Source organism: Callithrix jacchus, chromosome 10, assembly GCF_049354715.1.
Source record: "Callithrix jacchus isolate 240 chromosome 10, calJac240_pri, whole genome shotgun sequence".
Taxonomy (NCBI): domain Eukaryota; kingdom Metazoa; phylum Chordata; class Mammalia; order Primates; family Cebidae; genus Callithrix; species Callithrix jacchus.
In genome coordinates this window covers 65533379-65560580 of record NC_133511.1, presented here as the reverse complement: position 1 = coordinate 65560580, position 27202 = coordinate 65533379, and the positions used below count along the sequence as shown (strand labels likewise).

Sequence of the window (27202 nt, the reverse complement as noted above, 5' to 3'; positions counted from 1 at the left end):
TCTTTTTCTTTTTTCTTGAGATAGAGTTTTGCTCTTCTTGCCCAGGCTGGAGTAATCTCAGCTCACTGCAGCCTCTACCCACTGCAACCTCAGTCTCCCAGGTACAAATGCTTCTCCTGCCTCAGCCTCCCGAGTAGCTGGTATTACAGGTGACTGCCACCACACTAATTTTTTTAGCTAGGATTACAGGCGACTGACACCATGCTAATTAGCCTGGCATTGGCTCTTTTTTTTTTTTTTTTTTTTTGTATTTCTGGCAGAGATGGGGTTTCACCATGTTAGCCAGGCTGGTCTCGAACTCCTGACCTCAGGTGATTCGCCTGCCTTGGCCTCCCAAAGTGCTGGGATTACAGGCCTGAACACCCAACTAATTTTTGTATTTTTAGTAGAGATGGGGTTTCACCATGTTGGCCAGGCTGGTCTCGAACTCCTGACCTCAGGTGATTCGCCTGCCTTGGCCTCCCAAAGTGCTGGGATTACAGGCCTGAACACCCAACTAATTTTTGTATTTTTAGTAGAGATGGGGTTTCACCATGTTGGCCAGCCTGGCCTCGAATTCCTGACCTCTGGTGATTTACCCACCTCAGCCTCCCAAAGTGCTGGGATTACAGGTGGGTGTGAGCCACCATGCTGGGTCCTGAGACTCTGAGTTTTCTATCATAGAACATGTTGTAGCTGAAAACAAAAATAAAAACAAAAACAAAAACAAAAATTGAGGCTGGGTGCTGTGGCCCACGCCTGTAATCCCAGCACTTTGGAAAGCCAAGGCAGGCAGATCACAAGGTCAAGAGATTGAGACCAGCCTGGCCAACATGGTGAAACTGGTCTCTACTAAAAATAGAAAAATTAACCAGGTGTGGTGGTGCATGCCTATAGTCCTAGCTACTTGGGAGGCTGAGATGGGAGAATCGTTTGAACCCAGGAGGTATAGGCTGCAGTGAGCTGAAATCACACCACTGAACTGCAGCCTGGGCGACAGACAACAGGCATCCATCTCAAAAAAAAAAAAAATAATAAAAAATTACAAAAAGAGAGACTCTGAGTTTTCAGAAAAATGGATGATGCCATTTGGTGTTGGCAAAGATGTCCACATTGTTTCACAGTGGCCATGTGATCCGAAATTCATATATGTTCTTGTCTCCTTACTTTTTTTCTTTTTTATTTGTTTTCATTTCACAAGTGATACATGAATATATTTTCTTCTTTTCTTTTTTTTTTTTTAAAGATGGGGTTTCACCGTGATGGCCAGGCTGGTCTTGAACTCCTGACCTCGGGTGATCCACCCACCTCGGCCTCCCAAAGTGCTAGGATTATACAGGCATGAGCCACTACGCCTGGCTTCTTTTCTTTTTTGTTTTTTTGAGACAGAGTCTTGCTCTGTCACCCAGGCTGGAGTACAGAGGGCCAATCTGGGCTCACTGTAACCTCTGCCTCCCAGGTTCAAGCCATCTTCCCACCTCAGCCTCTGGAGTAGCTGGGACTACAGACCCACGTGCCCGGCTAATTTTTGTATCTTTTTGTAGAGACGGAGTGTCACCATGTTGCCCGGGCCCATCTAGAACTCCTGAGCTCAAGCAATCTGCCCGCCTCAACATCCCAAAGTGCAAGGATTACAGGTGTGAGCCACCACACTCAGCCAACGTGTTTTAAGAAAAGTCAAGCCCTGAGTTGCTCCTTAACCTCCCCTAATACTGCTGCATTCCCCACAGGTAGCCTTAGTTCTCTATCAGCTGAGTACAAATCCGTCCATGCATTTACATGCATAGATATGCTTTTTGTTTGTTTATTTTTTGTCTTTTTTTTTTTTTTTTTTTTTTTTTTTGAGAAGGAGTCTTGCTCTGTCACCCAGGCTGGAGTGCAATGGTATGATCTGGGCTCACTGCAACCTCCACCTCCAGGTTCAAGTGATTCTCCTGCCTCAGCCTCCTGAGTAGCTGGGATTACAGGTATCCGCCATCATGCTCAGCTAATTTTTTGTATTTTTAGTAGAGACGGGGTTTCACCATGTTGGTCAGGCTGGTCTCGAACTCCTGACCTCATGATCCGCCCGCCTCAGCCTCCCAAAGTGCTGGGATTACAGGCGTGAGCCACTGTGCCCTGCCACATAGATATGTTTTATTATATTTTACATAAATATTATACAGTAATATTGTTCTGCAACTTGCTTTTTTTCACATAGCAGTATTACTTGGTGTTTCTTCATGCAAATACATAGATCTATTTCTTTTCTTTTTAGTTATTACATTACATAATATTCCATAACAATTGTCCTACTGCAGGGCTTTTTGGTTGTTTAGAATTTATTTTTCATTATTACTAACAATGTTCTAATAAGCATTCTTGCAATCACCCCATGTACATTGTGTGAGTGTTTTCTGAAGTAGAGAAAAAGAAATATATTTTCTGGGCCAAAGGAAATCTACATCTTTAATTTTAGTGTATACTGCCAAGCTGCCCTCCAAAAAGGAAGTACCAATTCACACCTCACCTACAGAGTGAGGATGCTTGTTTCATCACACCCTTCCATACACTGAATCTTATCTTTATTTTAAGTAGGGGTATTCATAAGTGTGTCTTTTAAGCAATGATACAAAAGCAGTAAAAAAAGATCTTTTCAAATGTATTTGACAGCATTCTTCTATGAATATGCAGAGACTCAATTTGAGGCCCAGAGTGAGTCACCAATCGATTTCAATCAAATCACTGAGAATGTGACGACATCATTGTGTCTCTCTGGGGGTGTCAGATGTAAAGTAAGTGATAGCTGAATATGGTCCTTATTACCCTAGACCAGCGATCCCTTAACCAGTGCCCCAGTGGAAGCCCGTGTACCCTCTCTCTGTGAACACAAGAAATTCCTCTGTCTTCTTACCCTCCTCTGAGCCGCTCACTCTGGAACTGTGAAGCAGGCACAGCCACCCTTATCCCCATGACTTCAGTTCTCTCTCTTTCTTTGCTAACCTCCTCGAGCTGGATTTAGGTAACTTTTTCTTTCTTTTTTCTGAGATGGAGTCTCGCTCTTGTTGCCCAAGCTAGAGTGCAGTGGCGCAATCTCGGCTCACTGCAACCTCCGCCTCCTGGGCTCAAGTGCATCTTGTGCCTCAACCTCCAAGTAGCTGGGTCTACAGGTGCGCCACCATGCCCAGCTAATTTTCATATTTTTAGTAAAGACGGGGAGGGGGTGTCTTATTATGTTGGCCAGGCTGGTCTCGAACTCCTGGCCTCTAGTGATCCACCTTCCTCTGCCTCCCAAAGTGCTGGGATTACAGGTATGAGCCACTGTGCCCAGGCTTTGGATTCAAGTAAATTCAGTGCTTTCTATGAGGTTCTACTGTTTTAAAACTGTTTCCAGAAACTGTAGGCTGTATTCATTCGACCAGGGCAAATCTCACCTTTGGTTTTCAGAAATTTCAGGAAAATACCTTTGTGGTGCTCACAGGGTCCAGGGATGGCCCAAGGGTGGTCACGAACCCATATGTTTCTCAGACATACAGTGTCCATCTTCATACTCCCAGGGACAATTCTGTGACTCTGTGGGCTAAACACATAAAGCCTTGCTTTCATTTTGGATATCCAGGGAGAGATGAAGTCACTCTCACTGTCCTGCTCTGAATTACTATTTGGTGTTTTGCAACTACTATTGTTTTCATGGCATTATTTTGAGTACTATATTGCCTTTTGCTTAGAATAGTCTTAGACAAAGGAAGGGCAGTATGATGAAGACAAAGGCTTCCTTCATCATGGACTTTCTCCTGGGACTGGGGAGTGACACTCAGGCAGGCAGCCTGCTGGCATCGCTGGGGAAGGAAGGGCAGCAGATGACCTACCACATCATTAAGAGGTGCCGTTTACCTCAGAGAACTTGCCGCTGTCTGATCCTCAGCTTTCGGCCTCCAGAATCTGATTTTCTGAACATCCTAGATAAGATACAGCATGTGCAGGCAAATTCATATTAGTTACAAGCTATGGGGAACTATCTAAAAACCAGAATCCATGCATTGATTTGTTTGCTCTTCAAACTCTGACTGACACTGGGCCTCAGCCTGTCCAGATCCAAGCTCTGAATAGAATGAATAAAATAGGCGCAGTCCAAGCTCTTACATAGCCTACAGTCTACTGAGAAAACACACAGACCATTCCAACTTAGTGAGATGAGTGTTGCAGGAGGGGATGCCCACAACACCATCGAAGCAGTGAGAGGAGGCACAACCCTGAAGAAGAGGAGTATTTAACATGCGGGCAGCAGGGAAGGGAAGGAGCCAGTATGAAGCAAGAATAGCACACGCAAGGGGCAGAAGGATTGCTAGAGCAGGATCTCAAGGAGACAGAACTACACGGGGGCCAGAACACAATGGGAAGGTTGGCCTTGGGAAGAAAGAGGGTCTCTTTCCTAAGCCGGGAGGAAAGGAGAAAAGGATAGCCAAGGACACATAGGATGGGCGGAAGGCAGTTCCCGACTGTACAATCTACTAGGGGGGCAAGGGGTTAGGAGGGAGAGTGACTGCTGAAAGTGAGGAGGACGTTCTGGGGTTCAAGCTTTGCCAACAGTTATTATAGGGACTGTGGGATAATGTGAGGCATATGGGAATGAGGAAATAGAGGGACTAGGAGCCCACTGTGACTTTACTCTGATCCCAGCATGCAAGGTCAGTTGCTCTCTGTCAGTGCCCACATCTCTAGTGATCATGCCACTGCATTCCAGCCTGGCAACAGAGAGAGACGCTATCTAAAAAAAAAAAAAAAAAAAAAAAAAGCTATATCAGATCCACAGCTACCATCTCCTTAGTTCTTTGATTCATCTACTTCTTTTCTTTTCTTTTTGAGACGGAGTCTTGCTCTGTCCCAGGCTACAGTGCAGTGGCTGAGATCTCAGCTCACTGCAACCTCCGCCTCTTGGGTTCAAGCAATTCTCCTGCCTCAGCCTCCCAAGTAGCTGGGATTACAGGTGTGCACCATCATGCCTGGCTAATTTTTGTATTTTTAGTAGAGACAGGGTTTCACTATGTTGGCTAGGCTGGTCTCGAACTCATGACCTTAGGTGATTCACCACCTCAGCATCCCAAAGTTCTGGGATTACAGGCATGAGCTACTGCACCCAACTACTTCTTGTCATCTTCCCTGGTCCCATCTTCCCTGGTCCCTTCCTCTGCTCAGCTCCTATAGAACTCTGTTAATTTCATGATTATAGGTCAGGTCAGAGTTGTTTTAGTATTGGAGTTATTAAACACTCCAGTGGCTTCTAGGACCAGAAAACAATCGAGTGGTGCTGCCAGGGAGTGTGGCACATTGGAAAGCCTCTTTTTAGCCGGGCGTGGTGGCTCATGCTTGTAATCCCAGCACTCTGGGAAGCCAAGGCGAGTGGATCACTTGAGGGCAGGAGTTGGAGATCAGCCTGGCCAACATAGTAAAACCCCGTCTCTACTAGAAATACAAAAATTAGCTGGGCATGGTGGCATATGCCTGTAATTCCATCTACTTGGGAGGCTGAGGCAGAAGAATTGCTTGGAACCCAGGAGGCGGAGGTTGCAGTGAGCTGAGATTGTACCACTGCACGCCAGCCTGGGCAACAGGAGAGAAAAAGAAAGACAAAGAGGAGGGGAGGGAAGGGAGGAGAGAGAGAAAGAAAGGAGAGAGAGAGAAAGAAAGAGAGAAAGATAGAAATGCACACATGAGCCACCCTCTGGGACTTCCGTTACAAACTATAATGGACTTGATGAAAGCAAGGTGGGGTAAATGAGAACAAAAAGGACACGGAACACAGTCCCTAGGATGCTTAGTAAATATCAGGTTTTATTATTATCATTTGGAACGGAGGAAAGGGGCACTGACTGGGGACATGAGGTTTTGTTGTTGTTGTCGTTGTTTTGAGACAGTCTCACTCTGTCGCCCAGACTGGAGTGTAGTAGTGCGATCTCGGCCCACTGCAACCTCCGCCTCCACGGCGCAGGCAACTCTCCCACCTCAGTCTCCCGAGTAGCTGGGATTACAGGCACCCGGCACCACTCTAATTTTTGTATTTTTAGTAGAGACGGGGTTTCACCATGTTCGCCAGGCCAATCTCGAACTCCTGATCTCAAGTGATCCGCCTGCCTTGGCCTCCCAAAGAGGAGTCTTAAATGAGTTTCACTGAGGGCTTTCAGCAAATTTTCATTACAGTGTCGACCCATAGGGGTCAGAGTTCCACGCTGGTTAAACTCTTGCTGTGTGAACTTATACCTGTAATTTCCACCTCTGCACCTCACATTGCTTGTTTTTAAACTAAGTTAATTTGATATCTAAGTTCCCCTGCATTTTAGAAGTCCTGCTGGATGAACCCCCTTTCTTGTTTCTGCCTGCAGAGATACCAACACTCTTCTTTCCCCAGACGCCTTCTACGTAAACACTACATTTCCCATGAACACCCACAGGCGTCCACGTAGCGCCGCCGTAGGTCGTCGCTCGCGCCCTTTTACCCATTTCCGCCCGAGAGCCATTTCCTTTCCTTTCCTTTCGGCGGAGTGTGGCGGCAAGATGGCTGTGCAAATTTCTAAAAAGAGGAAGGTGAGTCTCTGGGGCCTGTGCTTGGGAAATGATGGCGCCACGCGGGTCAAGGGCTTCCCGAGGTGCCACCGCGAGGCCTGCGGCTCTGTGCCCTGCCCTAGGAAGCGGTTGAGGCCGCCTGGCGTTCCTGCGGGCCGCAGATCCAGGTGGATTGAGTGAGAGGCCCGAGCCAGGCGAGCATTGTGAGGCCGGGAAAGGGAGAGAACCATATTTTTCCGGTTCTGAGTGAAGCTCAGAGAGATGGGCACCAGGCGCCTCTTCTGTCCCGGAGAAGGCGTTTGTGAGCATTTTTTGGTCCACCTAATTAAACACATGAGGGCGTGTGTCATTTCCCTCATGTGTTACCCCGTGGTTTTGGGAAGGGGAAGGTTTCTTACCTTCTTACTGGTCGTGTTTGGGTGCAATCTGCTGGCCCCCAAATCTCAACTGAAGAGTTACTGACGGTAGCTTGTTCCGTCTGAGGACCCCGGGAGGAAGCTGCCTCGGATTTAACGTCTTATCATTCCACGAGAAAAAACTGTAAAAATCATTAGCTTTAAAAATAGACGGTTTGAGGCCGGGCGCGGTGGCTCACGCCTATAATCCCAGCACTTTGGGAGGCTGAGGCGGGTGGATCACGAGGTCAAGAGATCGAGACCATCCTGGTCAACAAGGTGAAACCCTGTCTCTACTAAAAATACAAAAATTAGCTGGGCATGGTGGCGCACGCCTGTAGTCCCAGCTACTCAGGAGGCTGAGGCAGGAGAATTGCTTGAACCCAGGAGGCGGAGGTTGCGGCGAGCCGAGATCGCGCCATTGCACTTCAGCCTGGGTAATGAGCGAAATTCCGTCTCAAAAAAAAAAATAGACGGTTTGTCATTTTGTATATGAACACTTCGATGTTAAAATTAAGTCCACGACTCTGAGTTAGGATTTGCCAGCTCTGTTTACAGTTAAATCAGCAGGTACTGTAAGGCCAGATAACATGGCTGGGATTCTTTAGACGGTCCAGATTTTGTCTACAAGTGGGACGGCTTCTATATTATTAAGTCCACACTCTCTTCCTTCACGGTGAGAAGTACAGTGTCTTTGCTGTGCTGAGCGAAATGTAAATGGGCCATTTTAGAGCAGTTTCGTGTTTTTGCACGTGGAACTGTTTTAAACCCTTCGATGAAGAGATGATGACGAGTCTGACTTGGGGGTGTTCCCTTTGCCCAGGTGGCCTACTCTGTGCTGCGTTCTGTGGCACTGTTTAAAGGGCCCTGGCTGAAGTAACTTCCTAAAGATGACCTAGAGGCATTTGCCTGAGAAGGGTTGCTGCACTCCTGTTGAAACAAGGGTTTGGAATCATTAGTTGGAGGTAGTTTTGGTGAGGAATGCATTGACTAGTAAGACTAGACTGGCTCAGATGACAGTGAACCTACACCGATGTCCTAATTTTGAACTTCACTTTTTTTGGGTTAGTTTGTCGCTGATGGCATCTTCAAAGCCGAACTGAATGAGTTTCTTACTCGGGAGCTGGCTGAAGATGGCTATTCCGGAGTTGAGGTCCGAGTTACACCAACCAGGACAGAAATCATCATCTTAGCCACCAGGTAAAACCCACTTGACTGCCCATCTATGTAAATGCTAAGTTGGTTTATTCTCTGTGAACTTAAGGTACAAACAACTAATGAATCTGGGCTTAGTGAATATAACTGCTTCTTAAAAGCTGCATTTTAAGGCCAGGTGTAGGATTGCAACTGCATTTTTAAAATTTAACTTTTGTTTTTGTTAAAAAATTTTATGCTTTGTGGCAGAGATTTTTTGCTACCACACATGTATGCAAGATTTAAAGTTACATCTAGCATTGTAAGAGTCATGAATTGTCACCTTTCCCCCCCCAGAACACAGAATGTTCTTGGTGAGAAGGGCCGGCGGATTCGGGAGCTGACTGCTGTAGTTCAGAAAAGGTTTGGCTTTCCAGAGGGCAGTGTAGAGGTGAGTGATTCTGGCATGCCAGAGAAAGATGGCTCTTCAGAATACTTCTAAAAAACTTTCAATTTGGAGACTTTATTTGTTCATTACAAATGGACTGGTAAAATGTTGAAATTCTCTTAATGAATAATGAGCTTAACTTTGTAAGCCTATTCTGCTAACGAATGGTGGTTAAAGGATTTTACGTTCAACTTGGGCATATGATGGCTTGACTGTCCGCACTGGTGTCCTTGGTGTGGCTAAAGGAGCCAGGGCGGGAGGGCAAGGAACCTGCACTGTGTGTAGGTGGTAGAAGTGCTTTAGGAATTGAGGGATACTGAAATGATATGCTATATGTGATGGTGGTGTCCAATCTTTTGGCTTCCCTAGGCCACATTGGAAGAATTGTCTTGGGCCACACTAATGATAGCACAAAAAATCATGATGTTGAATTTGTGTTGGGTCACATTCAAAGCTGTCCGGGGCTGCATGTGGCCCGTGGGTTGGACGAGTTTGGTGTAGAAAGTGATGCCTGTATGACAAATGTCAGATTTTCAACTTTCAGTTGAAAACAGTGGTGAATGGTAACACAATGTCCCTTGCTTCCTTTAAAGCTTTATGCTGAAAAGGTGGCCACTAGAGGTCTGTGCGCAATTGCTCAGGCAGAGTCTCTGCGTTACAAACTCCTAGGAGGGCTTGCTGTGCGCAGGTAAGTATCCTGAGACCTAATGGTACTGACGTTTGTGTGTATCAAAATATATGTCTGCCATTTGTTAATTTAGCAGATGAACTGTTACAAAGTGACAGCATCTGGTAATCTCCTGTGATTATAGGGTACTAAGCCATGCCTTCACTGAACTGGCAGACTAACAAGACTGCTAAAGCAGCAAGAACCATGAAGGGTATATTCAGTGTTGTAATGGAGAAGTGTTACGGGTGCTTTGGGAGTTAAACACAAATAGAACTGTCCAAGGAGGGGGCCAACTCCTGTTGGTCTTCTCAAGGATGTCTTACAAAGAGCCCTGTGGTGGGTGGCGGGCAATAGGGAATAATTTAGGCCTGTTGCTGGGCATGTGTTATGTATCCCTAAGTAGAAGTGCCTTAGTATTTGTGGGATACCATGAAACTTAGAACAAGCTAGTAGGGGTCATTCAAATCTACGTAGTGTGTTCACTCTTAAAATGTTACTGTGAAGAGATAAGACCTACTGGGAGAGAGCTTAAAATCTAGACACTGAAAACCTCTAAGTTGCATGCAGGTAGTAATGTGAGGGTCTGCTGGTAAGATTTCAACTGGAAGTTCTTTGTGCAGTTTGTATGTAAAGGCATTGGAATGCCTGGCCTAGGGGAAAGCTGTGCTGTAGGAAGGTTAACTGGTAAGGATGGGTGGTGTAGGCCGGGCTCTAGGTAAGGACCTAGAAAAGACTGCTTACCTGGTTTGAGTGCCAGTTGTGTTGCTTAGAACAGTGGTTCTCAGAAGATTTGTGTCCATCCCAGACCCACCAAATGGGAAACTGGATGTGTGATTCAGCAATCTGTCTTAACTCTCCCCCACATGGGCTTTCACACACTGAAGCAAGTTAATGAACTTCTGAGCCTAGGATCTCCTCTATCTTCTAAGGGGGACCATTATACCACCTCTCAATTGTGGAATAGTAAGTAAGATAATGTGAAAGGGCCTGGAGGTGGCTACCTCTTATCTTGCGGAGTGTAAACTACCAAATGAGTTGCAGGTAGGGCATATTTTAAAATGTTTTATCAGCATTCTAATAACGAGGTAGCCAGGGTCCTGTGTGGGTTAGCTTTCCTAGTGAATGAGACTTCTGGAGGTTGCAGAATATTTCAAGGAACCACAAAGTGGGTACTTGTAAAAATGTGGTTCTCAATTTTGGTTATATGTGAGAATCACCCAGGGAGCATTTTTAAATACATAAAGCCTGGACTTTGCCCATTTAATTGGCTTAGAATAGGGCCTAGACATCAGGGTTTCTTTTGTTTTTTTTAGCTTTCCGAGGTGATTCTGATAGGCAGCCTGGGTTGGAAAGTACTTGGTTAGGAGCTTGACGTACTTGATGAATATTACCCTAAGATTAGGTATGATAAGCCTGGAAGAGAATTAATATTTTTGGAGCCAGATTCTGGTCAGATTTATTCTCCATTAAAGGAACATTGAAAACTAAGTTTTCTTCTGGTTTTTAAACTTAGTGGGGGTTGTTAGATAAATTCTGTCCTTGACAGTAACACAAGAATGGATCTCCTGTTCTTCTGAAGGGCCTGCTATGGTGTGCTGCGGTTCATCATGGAGAGCTCGGCCAAAGGCTGCGAGGTTGTGGTGTCTGGGAAACTCCGAGGACAGAGGGCTAAATCCATGAAGTTTGTGGATGGCCTGATGATCCACAGCGGAGACCCTGTTAACTACTACGTTGACACTGCCGTACGCCATGTGTTGCTCAGACAGGGTAAGCAGCTGAGAGTGCTTGGCAAAGGGCATTTGTGGACACATTTGGTTTTCCACAGACATCTAAGTATTTGGGGAGTTTATCATGGAAGTGGCTGGGCATGGTCATACTCCTTGGCATGTTGATTGCCATATTTATCTGTAAGAATTGAATTGCTGATACCTTTTAGATCCAAGAGTTGGTTTGTCCTTGTTTTAGCCATCTGTGTACCCTTCAGTGATGACACGATGACGAGTCAGAAAGGTCACATCCTGCTCTTGGTCCTTGACAGTGCCATGTTTTGTGGTGCTGTTCACAGGTTCCTTTTGCAGAAGTGTGTCCTATTCATTGATTGATTTAGAGGCATTTGTCTGAGAAGGGACCAGACCCAGGTTGCTTGAGTAAACTGCTTGCTCTCTTTGGTCTTGTGTGGTGGGGGCCAGTGAGACCCCCAGCTGTGTGCTAACAACTGTGGTGTCTTCTAGGTGTGCTGGGCATCAAGGTGAAGATCATGCTGCCCTGGGACCCAACTGGTAAGATTGGCCCTAAGAAGCCCCTGCCTGACCATGTGAGCATCGTGGAACCCAAAGATGAGATACTGCCTACCACCCCCATCTCAGAACAGAAGGGTGGGAAGCCAGAGCCGCCTGCCATGCCCCAGCCAGTCCCCACAGCATAACAGGTATGCCTGCAGGGGCAGGGGTCTCTTGGGGCAGAATAGGGTCCTTCCTAGTCTTTCTGTTAATAACTTGTATCCCATACTCTGGTGAGCATTTGGTGATGTGGGAGAATACAAGTTGAAACCTGGGATCTCTTTAACCCTCAGTTCTATTGGGACAGGTGTTTGCCTTTATTTCAGAAAGAAGTTCCTGCTTTTACTCCTGTGTATGAAATAGTTTTCCCTTATTTGCTCAAATACTTTATTTTATTTTTTTGAGACACAATCTTGCCCTGTCGCCCAAGCTGGAGTGTAGTGGCAACCTCTGCTTCTCAGAGTCAAGCAATTCTCGTCTCAGCCTCCCAAGTAGCTGGGATTACAGGCACCAGCCACCGCGCTTGACTAATTTTTGTATTTTTAATAGAGACAGGGTTTCACCATGTTGGCCAGGCTGGTCTCAAACTCCTGACCTCAGGTGATCCCCCTGCCTTGACCTCCCAAAGTGTTGGGATTATAGGCATGAGCCACCATGCCTTGTTGCTCAAGATTTTGTAGATACTTTTGCTAGTAATTGGCTATTCTGTCCTTTAGCAGCCCCTGTAAAACAAGCCTCCTATGGTCAACCTTTGGGGGTTTTTTGTTTCTTGGTGTTTTATATTTTGTGTCTCTAGGAGCCTTGTAATTATTTTATGTGAAAAAGGACAAACGTTTATGTATGTATTTTTTGTTAGTGTTGCTAAGTGGGCGTGTGTATCCATTTGGTAAATGAAGGCTTAGTAACTCCAGTAAAGTTTCTTAATTTTGTGGTTTATTTGGTTTCAGGGTCTCCTTGGCAGCTGCATTCTGGAGTCTGAATGTTGCTCTGTAACGATCTTTAATAAAATACTGTACAAAAGACACAAGGCCTGACTAGACTGTTCATTCAGACTGAGGGGCATGTTGATCTGCAGAACATTACATATCTTCTTGGTTTTAACCATACTTGTGGTATTTGCAAGGACCAGAACAGTAAGACCCAAGCAGAACTAACTAGAGAAGTATCTGTGTAATAGCGAAGGCTGATGGCAAGCGAGGCAGCACCTTGATTCGTTGTCCTGTAGTTCAGGATTGTATGTTTAGAAGAGGGCTATATTGAGTTTTTCCTGTGTAAAGTGATCCACGTTGCATATACAAAGTGAGTATAAATGGCCATTATGTTTTCTGTCATGCTGTGTTCTAAGTGTTCTTCACATACGTACTCATTTAATCAAGCTCTATAAAGTGTAAAGGAAATTTGCTTGTGCCACCATATTTAAGGATCAGAAGTAAATTTGCCTAAGCAGTAAAAAGCTGTCCTTAGAATCCACATTCCTAAGTTGTGTTCTCTAGACCATTATGTGCTGGAGAACTATAAAGAACATTTAAATTGTCTCTGATTTTATCTGTCAGTGTTCTGAAGTATTTTCTACCAGTATGTATTTTACAAGAAATTGGGCACTATTTACTCAGGAAAAACTAGTGAGAGAGAGGTTGGCTTGAAAATCATGAGACTGCTGATAAATCAGATTCTGGCTGATCACAGAGGGACTTCCAGGGACAGCTGTTATGGCCTGCAAGGCCAAATTGAGTGGCTGCTTCCTGGTGATGCAGCCTGGCTGGTGAGAGAGTCCTGGCTCCATAGATGATTTAGCAGGTGCTGTGATTATTTGGTTGTCTTCTCAATCAGACAGAGCTGCACATTGCATTTGTATTGATCAGCACGTGGTAAGGGCTTAATATTTGAGATACATACACTGTAGGAAACACTGACAAGTGTCTGTCCCCCTCCCTTTTAACTCATAAATTGGTCATCTTAATCATTTTAAGTGTACACGGATACAGTGATAGAGTCAGCCCTCTGTCCAAGGGTTTTGCATCTGTGGATTCAACCAACTTTCGATCAAAAGTAATCAAAAAGAATGGTGGTTTCTGTACTGAACATGTAGACTTATTTTTCTTAATGTCGTTTGTTACTTATTGTAACAGCTGTCTACATAGCATGTACGTGAGGTATTAGAAGTAATCTAGTGGATGTGCCTAGGTTACCGTAGATATAAATACTGTACCATTTTGTATAAGGAATTTGAGCATCTGGGAATTTTGGCATTTGAAGAGGGTCCTGGTACCAATCATTGGTACTGCAGGAAGACTGCTGTATATTCCCATTGTACAACCGTCTCCAGAACTTAATCTTGCAGATGTGTTGCCCCTCCCCTACCTTTTTGAAAACACCTTTGATGTTCATGCAGAGTCCTGTCTTTTTTTTTTTTTGAGGTGAAGTTTTGGTCTTGTCCCCCAGGCTTGAGTGCAATGGTGCTATCAGCTCACTGCAACTTCCACTTCCTGGATTTAAGTGATTCTCCAGCCTTGGCCTCTTGACTAGCTGGGATTACAGGTGCCTACCATTATGCCCAGCTAATTTTTAAGTGTTTTTAGTAGAGACAGGGTTTCCTGTGTTTTTATCAGGCTGGTCTCAAACTCCTGACCTCAAGTGATCCTCCCCGCCTGGGTCTTCCAGAGAGTGTGAACCACTATACCCAGCATCTGATCATCCTCAGATTGAGTGCTGGGAACAGGTTAAGCCTATCATGTGCTGTATATTAGGTTAGGTTATCTTTTAAATTCCTCATGAGTTTTCTCCAGTCCACTTAAAATTGGAACTTCAGCCAGTGGGATAAAGTAGTGCTGTTAATTCCCACTAGGTGTTGCTGTAACAAAAAACATGTGCAGTAAGTGTAACAGCTTAAGGAGAAAGAAATAAAGGTAGTGAATTGTGACAGAAAAGTAGGCAAGATTAGTGTATAGATATGGAATTATTGGGAAAAAGTAGTGCTGTTAATTACCACTAGGTGGTGCTGAAACAAAGGAAATGTGCAGTAACAGGAAGAAATAATTTTGACAAAATATGCAGATTATTAGCGTATACATTATTGAATTATCAAAGTGAACATCCCTATGTGACCATTTAAAAATGCCAACATGTGTCCAGCTGTGGTTGCTCACACCTGAAATCCCAGCACTTTGGGAGGCCAAAGCAGGTGGATCGCTTAAGCCCAGAAGTTCCAAGCAAGTCTGGACAACGTGGTGAAACCCTGTCTCCACCAAGAAATTTTAAAAATTTGCCAGATGTGGAGGCTGAAGTGGGAGGATGGCTTGATCCTGGGAGGTGGAGGTTGCAGTGAGCCATAATAGCGCCATCATACTCCAGCCCAACCTGGGTGACAGACCCTTTCTCAAAAAAAAAAAAAAGACTCCCAGATTTGCCCCCTCCCTTGTAGCTAAGAAAGTATGGGAGGCTGGGTGCATTGGCTCAGGCCTGTAATCTTTAGGAGGCTGAAGTGGGAGGGTTTTTAAAATTTTCTTTTTGATAGTCTTGCTCTGTCACCCATGCTGGAGTACAGTGGCCTGATCTTGGCTCACTGCAACCTGTTTCCCAGATTCAAAGTAATTCTGCCTCAGCCTCCTGAGTAGCTGGGATTATAGGTACCCGCCACATCTGGCTAATTTTTGTATTTTTAGTAGAGATGGGGTTTCACCATTTTGGCCAGGCTGGTCTTGAACTCCTGACCTCAAGTGATCTGCCTGCCTCTGTCTCCCAAAATGCTGGGGTTACAGGTGTGAGCCACTGTAATAGAGCTCAGGTGGGCACTTGGTACAGAATTTGAGAAATGTAAACTATGCTGGGACTCCCTCTATATCTGACTCTAAACAGCCTCCATAAGTTACCTTTCTTTTCTTTTCTTTTTGAGACAGGGTCTGGCTCTTGCCCAGGCTGGAGTGCAGTGGCACAATTTCACCACAAACTCCGCCTCCTGAGCTCAAGCCATTCTCCCACTTCAACCTCCAGGATTGCTGGGATGACAGGTGCGTTCTGCTACCTCTGGCTAATTTTTGTGTTTTAGTAGAGATGGTTTCAGCATGTTGCCCAGTCTGGTTTTGAACTCCTGACCTCAAGTGATCCCCCTGCATCGGCCTCCCAGAGTGCTAGGAGTACAGACATGAACCACTGTGCCTGGCATTTCCCTTGTTTCTCAAAGTGATTACCTCCCTAGACAGTATAATAAAAAGTACTAGCAAGTATTTTTAATATTTAATATGTCTTGGCCAGGTGCAGGAAAGAAGGCTGAGACAGGAGAGTCGCTTGAACTAGGGAGGTGGAGGTTGCAGTGAGCCAAGATCATGCCACTGCATTCCAGCCTGGGGGACAGAGAGACTGCCTCAAAAACAAACAAAACTTAGTATGTCCTAAGCGGGGAGGGAGAGTTGAAAATGATTGTTGCTTGACCAAATGGCATTACTCTTGCAGCTAGGGCTGGGCCACAGGAGTGCTGTTCTGTAGAGGAGTTAAGTGAGTCCCTAAACTTAGCTGCTGTTAGAGAACGTGGGAAGACCTCTGAGGTAATTCATAAAGGCCGTGTGGGTCTTGCTGAAGAAGTCTGACATTGTCAGTGTCCTGTAGGGACAACCATTCAGCCTCATGTGTGGTGCTGGACACAGCCAGAGGTCTTAACTTGTAATCTGTGCAAGTCGATGGAATCCTGCTGCAGTAGTGGTCATGGCCCCACCCTGAGGTCTGCTAAGAGCTTACAGTTAAATACCCAGGTGAAGCCCATCTACAGCAGCCCTGAAGGAAAGGCCAAACAAGGACTCACCTGTCCCTCTGCTTTTGTACCTTGCTGTTTACACTGCTTGCACCCTTGTGACTGATTCCAGTAGAACTTAGTGGAAATTTGCCTTTTTGAAGCCTTCCCTGATCTGGCTTTTGCTGTTATGGACTGATTTGTGTCCCCCAAAATTCTTATGTTGAAGCCCTAAACTCCAACATGACTCTATTTGGAGATAGGGCCTTTAAGGAGGATTGTGGTGCTAGCTTGGCTCTTCTCATGGACTCTATTGCCTTTCCTGGCTGGATCAATCCTCTGCAGCTCCATCTTTCCTTCTTCCACTGTTGGGCCTTGATGAATAAGGAGAGATTTGCTTACTTGTAGCTCTCCTTAACGTAATTCAAGCCAAGGCCATCACTACCTCTCTGTTCCCGTCCAACACTAAATAGGATTTGGGAGAGGCGGGCAAGAAGAGGCATTGAATATGCAGATGGGCGTACATACTGCCCTCAGGGACTCCTGCCACCACCCCACCACACTGCCAGCTCTCCCATCCTCCACCCGACCAGTGATCCTAAAGTAATTGGATGTTCTCTGAAGGAGAGGAGGAGGCTCAGGCCAAAGCAGCCAAGGCTGAGGGCCAGGGATCACGATCTTGATTCGTTTTCTTTCTGTAAGGCCTTCAGATACAAAATCTGAGGTGATTCTTCTGCCTCAGCCTCCCAAGTAGCTGGGACTACAGGCACCCATCACCCCACGCAGCTAATTTCTATATTTTTAGTAGAGACAGGGTTTCACTATGTTGGCCAGGCTGGTCTCAAACTCCTGACCTTGTGATCCACCCGCCTCTGCCTCCCAAAGTGCTGGAATTACAGGCATGAGCCACCGTGATTTTTTTTTTTTTTTTTGAGACAGAGTCTTGATCTGTGGCTCATCCTGGGGTGCAGTGGCTCAATCTCAGCTCATTGCTGCCTCTGCCTCCCAGGCGAGTGATTGTTGTGCGTCAGCCTCAAGAAGCTGAGACTGCGGGCACACGCCACCATACCCAGCTAATTTTTCTTATTTTTTGGTAGAGATGGGATCTATCTCACCATGTTGGTCAGGTTGGTCTTGAACTCCTGGCCTCAAGTGATCCACCCACCTTGGCCTCCCAAAGTGCTGGGATTACAACCATGACCCACCATGCCCATCCTGTTTTTATTTTAACTTGTGAAAATTACATGTGTTCCAAATGATATCTTTTAAAAACAAGTTAAGTCTGTTCATAATTCAAGAGTATAGAAAAGAAAAATCAGCCACTCTCCCACTGCCGAGCTCACCCTCTGCAGAGGCGTTCTCCACTGTGTTTTTTGTGTATTCTTATAGAAGTACAGTCTGTGTATCCACAACTGAGTGTGTGTATTTTTTTCTTTTCCCCGATGCTATTACCTTAAGTTTGACAATACTGGCAGCTTAATGCACGATTTTTTCAGAAGGCGTTTTAGAGAGTAGGCCTGCCCTCTCAGGATCACTTCACCACAACAGGATTTTAGGAAAGACCCCCACCTGTCCACAGCAAATGAGGCATTGCATCTGCAAACAAAAGAAGAAACTGGCCAAAATAAGCAGCATAGAACTTTACTGGAAGGATCTCAGGTAACTCAGAGTCCACGAGAAGCCTGGAAAACTCAGCTCTCAAATGAGTTCTGGGGAGGCTAGCGTCAGGGAATGCAGCCAAGGTCATAGCTGAAAAGCAGCCTGGTTTAGGGTATTGTCACTATCACCAGACTCTCCCACCGAATGATTTTTCAGCTGTCCCTTTTTTTGTGTGACTTTGAGGTTCAAAGTTGTGGGTGTGAGCATCTGGTTGGCCAAGCCTGGTGTCTGACCCAGCTGCTGAAAAGACAGCTTTGGCTTCCACAGTGGAAATGAGGCCCAGCCCACTGCCATACTCACTGAATGCCCCTCTCCCCCAACTAGGCAAGGTGTTGATGCTGAGTGGCCAAAACCATGTTGTGAAATTGTCCTTAGAACCCACTGGTAGAAATATGGCTGTTGGCAATATGAAGACAGGAGCTGAAGCCTTTCACCTAGACTTATCAGAGGTTACTGTCAGACTGAAAAGTTAGGTTCTAGTCATTAGGTTTCCTGGCAGCTGGTGACAGACTGGGAGCTGCTTGAACTCATCAGCTTGCCCATCAGACAAGGAAGAGAACCCAGAGTGTTAGCCAGAGTCAGGGATGAAAACACCACTGTTAGGGTAGAGAACCAGGAGAAGCACAATAATGTGTGCTGAGAAGACAATGGATAAAGAGTTTTTTGGGAGATTTACTACCAGACAGAATCTGGGCTGGCAAGGTTGCTGAAACCCACAGCAGAATGTGATAATCTGGAGCCTGCTACCCCTATCTGTGACCTCACACCCATAAGGGGAGGGCCAAGAAATTTCAGCCACAGACCCCACCCAACTCACCACCTTCAGTCAGCCATTCTCCACACTCCTACCTGGGAAATTAGGCAAAGACTATGAGGATGTCAGTGCTGCTGTGGTGATGAGGTGAGTGAGGACACCTTCCTCTGCAGTGCTTTACTAAGGAGACGAGATGTGGGGAGAAGCTGGGCATTGCAATCAGAGACCTGGGATCAAATCTTGGCACCAGCACTGATTGAGTGAGTGGGTGACCTTGGACCTTTCTGATCCTCGGTTATCTCACAGAGCTGTTGTGGGAGTTAAAGGAGATGTCACTATCAGTATGTGTTTCTGTGTTTCTTCTCTAGTGTTCATTGTGTAGTACATTCCCTCTGTTTGGAGATATCATAACAGTTAAGAGCCCAGGTCTGGCTAGGTGCAGTGGCTCACACCTGTAATCCCAGCACTTTGGGAGGCCTGGCCTGGTGGATCAGTAGAGGCCAGAAGTTGGAGACCAGCCTGGCAAGCATGGTGAAACCCCATCTCCACTAAAAATATAAAAATTAGCCAGGCGAGGTTTGGTGGCACATGCCTGTAATCCCAGCTACTTGGGAGGCTGAGGCATGAGAATTTCTTGAACCCAGGAGGTGGAGGTAGCAGTGAGCCAAGATCCTGTCACTGTATTCCAGCCTGGGTGACAGAGTGATACTGTGTCAAAAAATAAAAAATAAGACAACACTCATTGTAGAAAACTTGGACAATAAAGGAAAACATGGTTAAGAGAAAAAAAAGAGCCCAGATCTTTAAGCCTGACAGTTTGGATTCAGCACCAGGTATACAACTTAGCAGTATGAGTGCAAGCACATCCATTACCTCCTTGTGGCTCCCTTTTTTGGTCATCTGCATGTAGAGTGCTTAGCACAATGCCTGACCTACCACAGTGCTAGCTGTTACTATTACCACTACTTAGGCAGCTCCTCTTGGATTTTAATAGCTAAATTCATAATAATGGATTCTGCCCATCCCAAACTGCACGTGCCCTGACTACAGGTGCCACACTTTCTGCGGAAAGGTGGGCATAGCTGGGCAGATAATCAATATCCACATTTTATTATTTTTTTAAATTTATTTTATTTTTTTTTCAGTGACTCAATTTGAAATTGGATGACTTTTTTTTTTTTAGATTTTTTTTAAAACTATGGAACGCTTCACAAATTTGCGTGTCATCCTTGCTCAGGGGCCATGCTAATCGTCTCTGAATGTTCCAATTTTAGTATATGTGCTGCCAAAGCGAGCACAATATCCACATTTTAAAAGATGGTGAATTTGGCTGTTTACTGTGCCTTGTTCCATTTTCCATCTTGAATATTTCTTTTTGTTGTTGTTTTTGAGACAAATCTCACTCTGTCACCTAAGCTGGAGTGCAGTGGCACGATCTTGGCTTGCTGTAACCTCCACCTCCCAGGTTCATGAAGTTCTTGTGCCTCAGCTTCCCAAGTAGCTGGGATTATAGGCATGTGCCACCACACCACACCCCGCTAATTTTTGTATTTTTAGTAGACACAGGTTTCGCCATGTTGGTCAGGCTGGTCTTGAACTCCCAACCTCTGATGATCTGCCCACCTCTTCCTCCCAAAGTGCTGGGATTACAGGCGTCCCTCTAGTGATTCTGAGATGTGATGTTGCTATGTATAAATGCAGCTGTTGTACTTCATAGTAGGGCCTGCCAACATAAGAGCTGGAAACATTTAAGTATAGAGAGTGAATATTTTCAACCTCAAAGATTGTTTTTCTAGGCCAGGCGCAGTGGCTCACGCCTGTCATCCTAGCACTTGGGGAGGCTGAGGTGGGTAGATCACCTAAGGTCCGGAGTTCAAGACCAGCCTGGCCATCGCGGTGAAACCCCATCTTTAAAAAAAAAAAAAAAGGGCCAGGCGCGGTGGCTCACACCTGTAATCCAAGCACTTTGGAGGCCAAGGCGGGTGGATCACCTGAGGTCAGGAGTTCAAGACCAGCCTCACCAACATGGTGAAACCCTGTCTTTAAAAAAAAAAAACAAAAAAAACAAACAAGATTGTTTTTCTTACTATTCTCCTCAGGGACATCAGATTTTGATATTATTTTATTTATGAAACCATTTGCTCTTTTTTTTCCACCTTTACAATACCCAGACTAGTCTGATGCTGTTATTAATCAAAGCTACATTTATAGGATAAGCATGACCGTGGTGAGAAGGTAATTGTTATATGTCTTGAGCTTGCTATAAACATTTAATCTTCTTGACGTCCCTTATAATGGACAGATTTCATCATTAACCTCATTTTACAAGTTTAACACATACAGTACATCTTAGGGGAAATTTGTGATTTTTCTTAGGCTTTAAGAAATATTGGCAGGGTATGGTGGCTCACATCTTTTATCTCAGCACTTTGGGAGGCCAAAGCGGGAGGATCACTTAGCTTAGGGGTTCAAGACCAACCTGGGTAACATAGCCAGACTCCATCTTTTAAAAAATTTAAAAATTAGTCGGGCTTGGTGGCACATGCCTATAGTCTCAGTTACTGGGAGGCTGAAGTGGGAGGATCACTTGAGCCTGGGAGGTAAGAAACATTGGCTGATCTCTCCCGGCCCCTCCTGGGCCCTTGCTGAGCCCTTCTGGCCCCTTCCCAGAGCTGCAGCCCCAGACCCTTGCTTTCTGAGGTGCTTCTTGGCCCAGGGGACTCAACTGCTAGTGGTGTGCCCCAGCTATAGGGCATTGCCACCAGAAACTACACTTGTAAGGGGATGCTGGAGTGTTGGGAAGGAAGGTGACTGTTAACCTGTGGAGATCAGCTACTGTGTGAGCACTGGCCAAAATAGCCAAGCTGCCCAGCCTCAGCCCAGATCAAGATCTAGAGGCCAGGAAGGAAGTGGGTCTACCTCCCCGCTGTGGCATGCAGCTGAACAGATAAGAGGTGGAGATACAGGTTCCACCCCTCCAGGACCACCAGCACCTAGGGAGTTTGTAGCCTCATGGCCTGGTTTTCTACAAGTCTGCCCCACCCTATGGCCACAAAGCTGAAGCTTTGGCTCTGCTTTCATTCGAAGGATGAGTAGGCAGGCATTGGGCCAACTGCCAACCCTGGCCCTGGACTCCGGTGACCATGTGATCCAGCTGGCTGGGGCAATGCTAGGACCACCCTGCCCATTTCAGTGTCCTAATTCTCTTTTCTGCTATTGTGGCAATCTGGTGGTAAGTATAACCTTTTGGCAGAGTTTTTGAACTGCCTGGAACCCAAGATCCTAAACATTTTTTAACCATATTTGGGTTATGTTTTATTTTGGTTTTTATCTCCAATGGAGAAAGACGAAGATGGACAAAAATACAGGACAGGTGGCAGTGGTGATGTAGGAAAAAAAAGGTAAAAAAAAAAAATTTAATGAGAAATAAAATACAGGATGAAGTGAATTCAAAGACTGGTTTAAATGCACTTCAAGGAAAGTATTTCTGTGTTGGCAAAATTTGAGAATAAATTGGTCTTGAATTTAAAAAAATAGAATGTCAAGATCCTAACTTCCAATTTGAGAACAAGTAATCTGACACCCTGCATTGGGAATGACTTGTGTGATCCCAAACCCTAATTTTCACAAAGATGAAGCCCTAGTAGCTCTGAAACTCACATGAAGCCACGCCTCTGCTGCCTGGTCCAGTGCTGTGCTAACTGCTCAGCCTGCCCAGGTACAGTTGGGTCTTTGTCTATGGAGCAGGGAGTTCCACTGTGATGTATGCATCTCGCCTGCACTGGCAGGCCATTGACTACCCCCGCAACCAGCCTATGCCCACAGCCCTTTGTGGGGTAAGCAGGAGAGCTGGACTCAGAGCCCTCAATTGACTAGAGAGACGGTAGAGCTGGCCTTTAAGATAAATTTTGCTTTTTAGAGAGAACAGAAGGGGAAGCATCACACAGCAATAGGGCCACTTTCTTGCCAGAGGGGGTGGATGCCAAAGGTGCTGGATCCTTTGCTCACTGGTTTATCCTCAATATACCGGGAAAAATAGTCATCCCAATTCACTGGTCCAGGTTTTTAATCACACAGTACTGTGTGATGAAATTCTTCCTGTAGAATGACTTAACTGGATGAAAATATCATGTTTCTTTTTTATCTTTAGAAATGTGTTGCTCTGGCCAGGCACGGTGGCTCATGCCTGTAATCCCAGCATTTTGGGAGGCCAACCGAGGTGGGTAGATCACCTAAGGTCAGGAGTTTGAGATTAGCCTGGCCGACATGGTGAAACACCGTCTCTACTGAAAATATAAAAATTAGCCAGGTGTTGTGGCATGCACCTGTAGTCCCAGCTACTAGGGAGGCTGAGACAGGAGAATCGCTTGAACCCAGGAGGCAGAGGTTGCAGTGAGCCAAGATTGTGCCACTGCACTCCATCTTGGGCAAGAGAGGGAGACTCCATCAAAAAGTAGTAATAAATATGTTGCTCGTTCACCAATTCTTGAGTTTGAGGAAATTGGTTAGGAAAGATGTTTCTATGACTAATTTCACAATCATCCTTAGAGACTGGAGTGCTGTGCTGCTATGTGTCTGCATTTATTGTCTGATTTGTCTAAGTGAAATGTCCTCAACTGTCAATATTCTTTTTTTGTCATTATGAGTGGATATTGAAAAGTCCTGAATTCCCCTACCGTCTGAAAGATTACATAATTCTTCGGGCAATGCAGTAAAGAAACCAAAGGATGATGTAATAGCCATGGTTTATTTCACTACTGCATCTTCTTTCTGGCAATGCTATCATTCTTCCATTTTCTTATTAGGCTTGTGTACCATGGTTAGATATAATTAATGAGTAATATGAAATAATTTTTAGGAGGAAACAGCAAATTGTTACAAGTTTTAGGAAAAATAAGCTCATCAAGAGCTCAAATGCATTTTAGATTTATAAAAGAATCGGGCTGGGCACGGTGGCTCACCCCTGTAATCCCAGCACTTTGGGAGGCTGAGGCTGGCAGATCACCTGAGGTCAGGAGTTCGAGACCAGCTCAACCAAAATGGAGAAACCACATCTCTACTAACTACAAAATTAGCCGGGCATGGTGGTGCATGAATACTCAGTGGTGCATGTACTCAGTGAATACATGGTGGTGCATGGTGCTGAGGCAAGAGAATGACTTGAACCCGGGAGGCAGAGGTTTTGGTGAGCTGAGATCACGCTATTGCACTCCAGCCTGGGCGCTGGGCAACAAGAAAGAAACTCTGTCTCAAAAAAAAAAAAAAAAAAAAAAAATCCAGGCTGGGCGCAGTTGCTCATGCCTGTAATCCTAGTACTTTGGGAGGCCGAGGAGTTCAGGAGTTCCAAACCAGCCTGGCCAACATGGTAAAACCCCATCTCTTCTAAAAATAAAAAAATAAAAAATTGGTGTGGTGGTGCATTCCTATAATCCCACCTACTTGGGAATCTGAGCAGGAGAATCACTTGAACCAGGGAGGCAGAGGTTGCAGTAAGCCTAGATTTCACCACTGCACTCCAGCCTGGGCAACCAAGTGAGACTCCGTCTCAAAAAAAAAAAAAAAAAAATTACAGTGGCACAACCTAGGCTCACTGCAACCTCCACCTCCCAGGTTCAAGTGATTCTGCCTCAGCCTCCTCAGTAGCTGGGACTCCAGGCATGTGCCACCACACCTGGCTAATTTTTGTATTTTTAGTAGAGATGAGGTTGCGCCTTGTTAGCCAGGCTGGTCTTGAACTCCTAACCTCAGGTAATCCACCCACCTCAGCCTCCCAAAGTGCTGGAATTACAGTCTTTTTTAAAAAAAATAAATCTTGTTCTTTGGAAGACCACTGATAATAGCCAGAAAATATCAATCCTTACAAATAGAACTACTCAAAAAAGAAACTCAAAAACTAAATTTGGGTTCAGTGGCTTCTGAGGGTATACCACCAGTGAAGTGTCTGTCCTCAACAAGGGAGCGAACGGCAGACCCGCACACCTGAGGGCTCAGTGCTCTCGGAACTCCTGGCCTGGCTTCCTGCTGAGTGGCAGCAGTCCCTCTCGTTCATTTGGAGAGAACCATGTCTCCATCGAGCTGCAGGCCTCTAGGGCGGGGACAGTATCCCATCGGGCGGGGACAGTATCCCATCGGACTGGGACTCCCCATGGTGGCAGTGGTGGTCTCTCTTCCTTCCACACAACTGTGCTGCACTCAGACTGTTTGTTAGGTTAGCAGAGCCTGGGGGACACAGCTGGGCTCTGGTCTGAATCCAATGCTAAGTCTCTGTTTCCTCATTTGTGAGGGGGCAGGCGGGCAGCAATAGTGCCTGCCTTACAGCTATTACAAAATGTGGTATAGTCTATGGGAAGCCTTGTTCCAGGCATTGGAGGACACAGGTGAAGCTGACACCTTTCCTGCCTTAAGGGGCATCCTATGGGTGTGTCAGGAGAGACTAGAGAGGTCACATAAAAAGAAAGGCCTGGCTATGTGTCCGGTGATAGAGAGGGCAGCAGATAAGGAAGGGGCACAAGGAGAAGAGGCAACTCTGGGGTTGAGGTTATGAAGTGGGCCTGGGTGGACAAAGAGGAGAGGGCGTCGGCACTTGCATGAAAACATACTGGAGGCATGAACAGTCAGTGGGGGGGAAATGGGGCACTCTGCCTGGCATGTGGGAAGGCTCCAGCCAGCTGAGATGCCCAAGTCTTTGGAAAGAACGTGCCCTGGCTCTGCCCCTACCTTTTCCCTGAGTAGGCCAGTGATACAGTGCCTTCTTTGCTTTTTCCTGAGCACTCCCCATGGGGTGGGAGCAGGCAGGCTCGGTGTTCCCACTCCCCTCCCCCTGCTGCCATTATCAGCTGTGTCCAGATGGTCACAGGCTCCCTAATCTGGGATAATCAGCAGGTCGGAGCTCAGCTGGGACTTGGGCCTTTATGCCTGCCGTGATGGGCCAGCCCCAGCTGGAGAGACCCTGTAACAGGGCCCTGGGGCTTTGGAAGAGCGGGTGGGAGGTGGGGCTGGCCTTGTGCTAGAGGGAGACTCAAGAAGCAGATGATCATTCCTCTTCCAAAGGCAATCTGAGTACAAATAAGGGGGAGCCTGCAGCTGGGGCCTGGCCAGCTTCTCCAGGCCTCACAGCCACAGGCACAGAACCTTGCAGAATCTGTCTGTGGCGTCTTTTGTTCCCTTTCTCCCCCTCTCTGAGCTCACCCCCCTCCCCTTCCCAGCAGTTGTTGCCCCTAGAGCCCCAGACTTTTTGTTTTGTTTTTGAGATGGAGTCTCATACTGTTGCCTGGGCTGGAGTAGTGAAACGATGTAGGCTCACTGCAACCTCCGCCTCCCAGGTTCAAGCAATTCTTCTGCCTCAGCCTCCCAAGGAGCTGGGATTACCAGTACCTGCCACCGTGCCCAGCTAAATTTTTGTATTTTTAGTAGACACGGGGTTTCACTGTGTTGGCCAGGCTGGTCTCGAATGCCTGAACTTGTGATCCACCAACCTTGACTTCCCAAAGTGTTATAGTGCCATCAGGAACTTGTGCCCTGATTGACATTGGGCACTTCACAGTATCTAGTGCAGAGCAGGGTGACTGGATTCTCAGAGGCCTGTGGCTGCGGTGCCCCCACCCTGAGCCTGCAGTTTGCTGTGAGCCTCCACTCCGTGGTTGTTCCGGGATTCATAACTTTTTGTTTCAGCCTCTTCCATGAGTGGGGGAGCCCCGACCCCCCCTTGTACCTGGCTCCTAGCAGTGAGTGCTGATAATCTCAAATTTAAGGACAATAACTTCATCTGGGAGGAGTGTGGGAAGGGATGTGTTTGGGAATGGACACAGGCCTACAGAGGTGTTTGTAACCATGTCTTTCTAAGTGGTGGGAAACAGACATTTTTATTATTCTTTACCTGTTTATATATATAACAGGTTCTTTTTATGCATGACATATTTTATAGTTTTTTAAAAATGTCCACACTACTCTTTTGAAAGTAAATGAGATAATGTATATGTCAGAACCTAATACTGAAAGCGATAGTAGTAAGAGGTAGGGCCTTTGGGAAGAGATGAAATTGCTCATGAATGGGGGGGCCTTCCTGAGTGGGATGAGAGCCCTCATAGAAGAGGTCGGAGGGAGCTGCCTGGCCTCCTTCTACCATGAGAAGACTCAGCAAGAAAACACCATTTATGAAGCAGAGCACCCTCACCAAACACCAGATCTGCTGGCCACCTGATCTTGCACTTCCCAGCCTTGAGAACTGTGAGAAATAAGTTTCTGTTGTCTATAAATCACCCAGTCTAAGGTGTTTTGTGATAGTAGCTCAAACAGACTGCAATGGTATGAAAGTGCCTCCTAAAGAGTAAACACAGGGAGCAGATATTGGACATTCCATCTCAGGAGGGCAGACTGCAGCTGGAACACAGACCCAACAAAGTTGTTGGTTTTTTTGTTTGTTTGTTTTTGAGATGGATTCTTGCTCTGTTGCCCAGGCTGGAGTGCGGTGGCATGATCTCGGCTCACTGCAACCTCCACCTCCTGGGTTCAAGCAATTCTCTGCCTCAGCCTCCTGAGTAGCTGGGATTATAGCGCCTGCCACCACGCCTGGCTAATTTTTATTTTTTTATTTGTAGTAGAGACGGGGTTTCACCATCTTG

At 46.0% G+C, this 27202-nt stretch overlaps 1 protein-coding gene, 1 long non-coding RNA gene and 3 other non-coding genes across 5 annotated transcripts; 3 read left to right on the top strand and 2 right to left on the bottom strand.

Moving 5' to 3' along the window:
• Positions 1-6480: 6480 nt before the first annotated feature.
• On the top strand, positions 6481-12465 carry RPS3 (ribosomal protein S3). The gene is made up of 7 exons (XM_003734170.6): positions 6481-6540; positions 7984-8114; positions 8406-8499; positions 9090-9184; positions 10746-10933; positions 11398-11594; positions 12393-12465. Exons 1-6 carry the CDS (start codon positions 6511-6513, stop codon positions 11589-11591), a joined length of 732 nt encoding a protein of 243 aa, XP_003734218.3. The 5' UTR covers positions 6481-6510; the 3' UTR covers positions 11592-11594; positions 12393-12465.
• On the top strand, positions 7685-7832 carry LOC118145979 (small nucleolar RNA SNORD15). The gene has a single exon (XR_004731448.3). It is a non-coding gene; the product is annotated as a small nucleolar RNA SNORD15 (small nucleolar RNA).
• Positions 10774-20617, bottom strand: LOC144578111 (uncharacterized). Its single transcript, XR_013523245.1, has 2 exons — positions 17621-20617; positions 10774-16542 (listed from the first exon to the last, which is right to left on the bottom strand). It is a non-coding gene; the product is annotated as an uncharacterized LOC144578111 (long non-coding RNA).
• LOC118145978 (small nucleolar RNA SNORD15) lies at positions 11145-11292 on the top strand. Its single transcript, XR_004731447.1, has one exon. It is a non-coding gene; the product is annotated as a small nucleolar RNA SNORD15 (small nucleolar RNA).
• On the bottom strand, positions 19774-19879 carry LOC118145900 (U6 spliceosomal RNA). Its single transcript, XR_004731387.1, has one exon. It is a non-coding gene; the product is annotated as a U6 spliceosomal RNA (small nuclear RNA).
• Positions 20618-27202: the final 6585 nt, after the last annotated feature.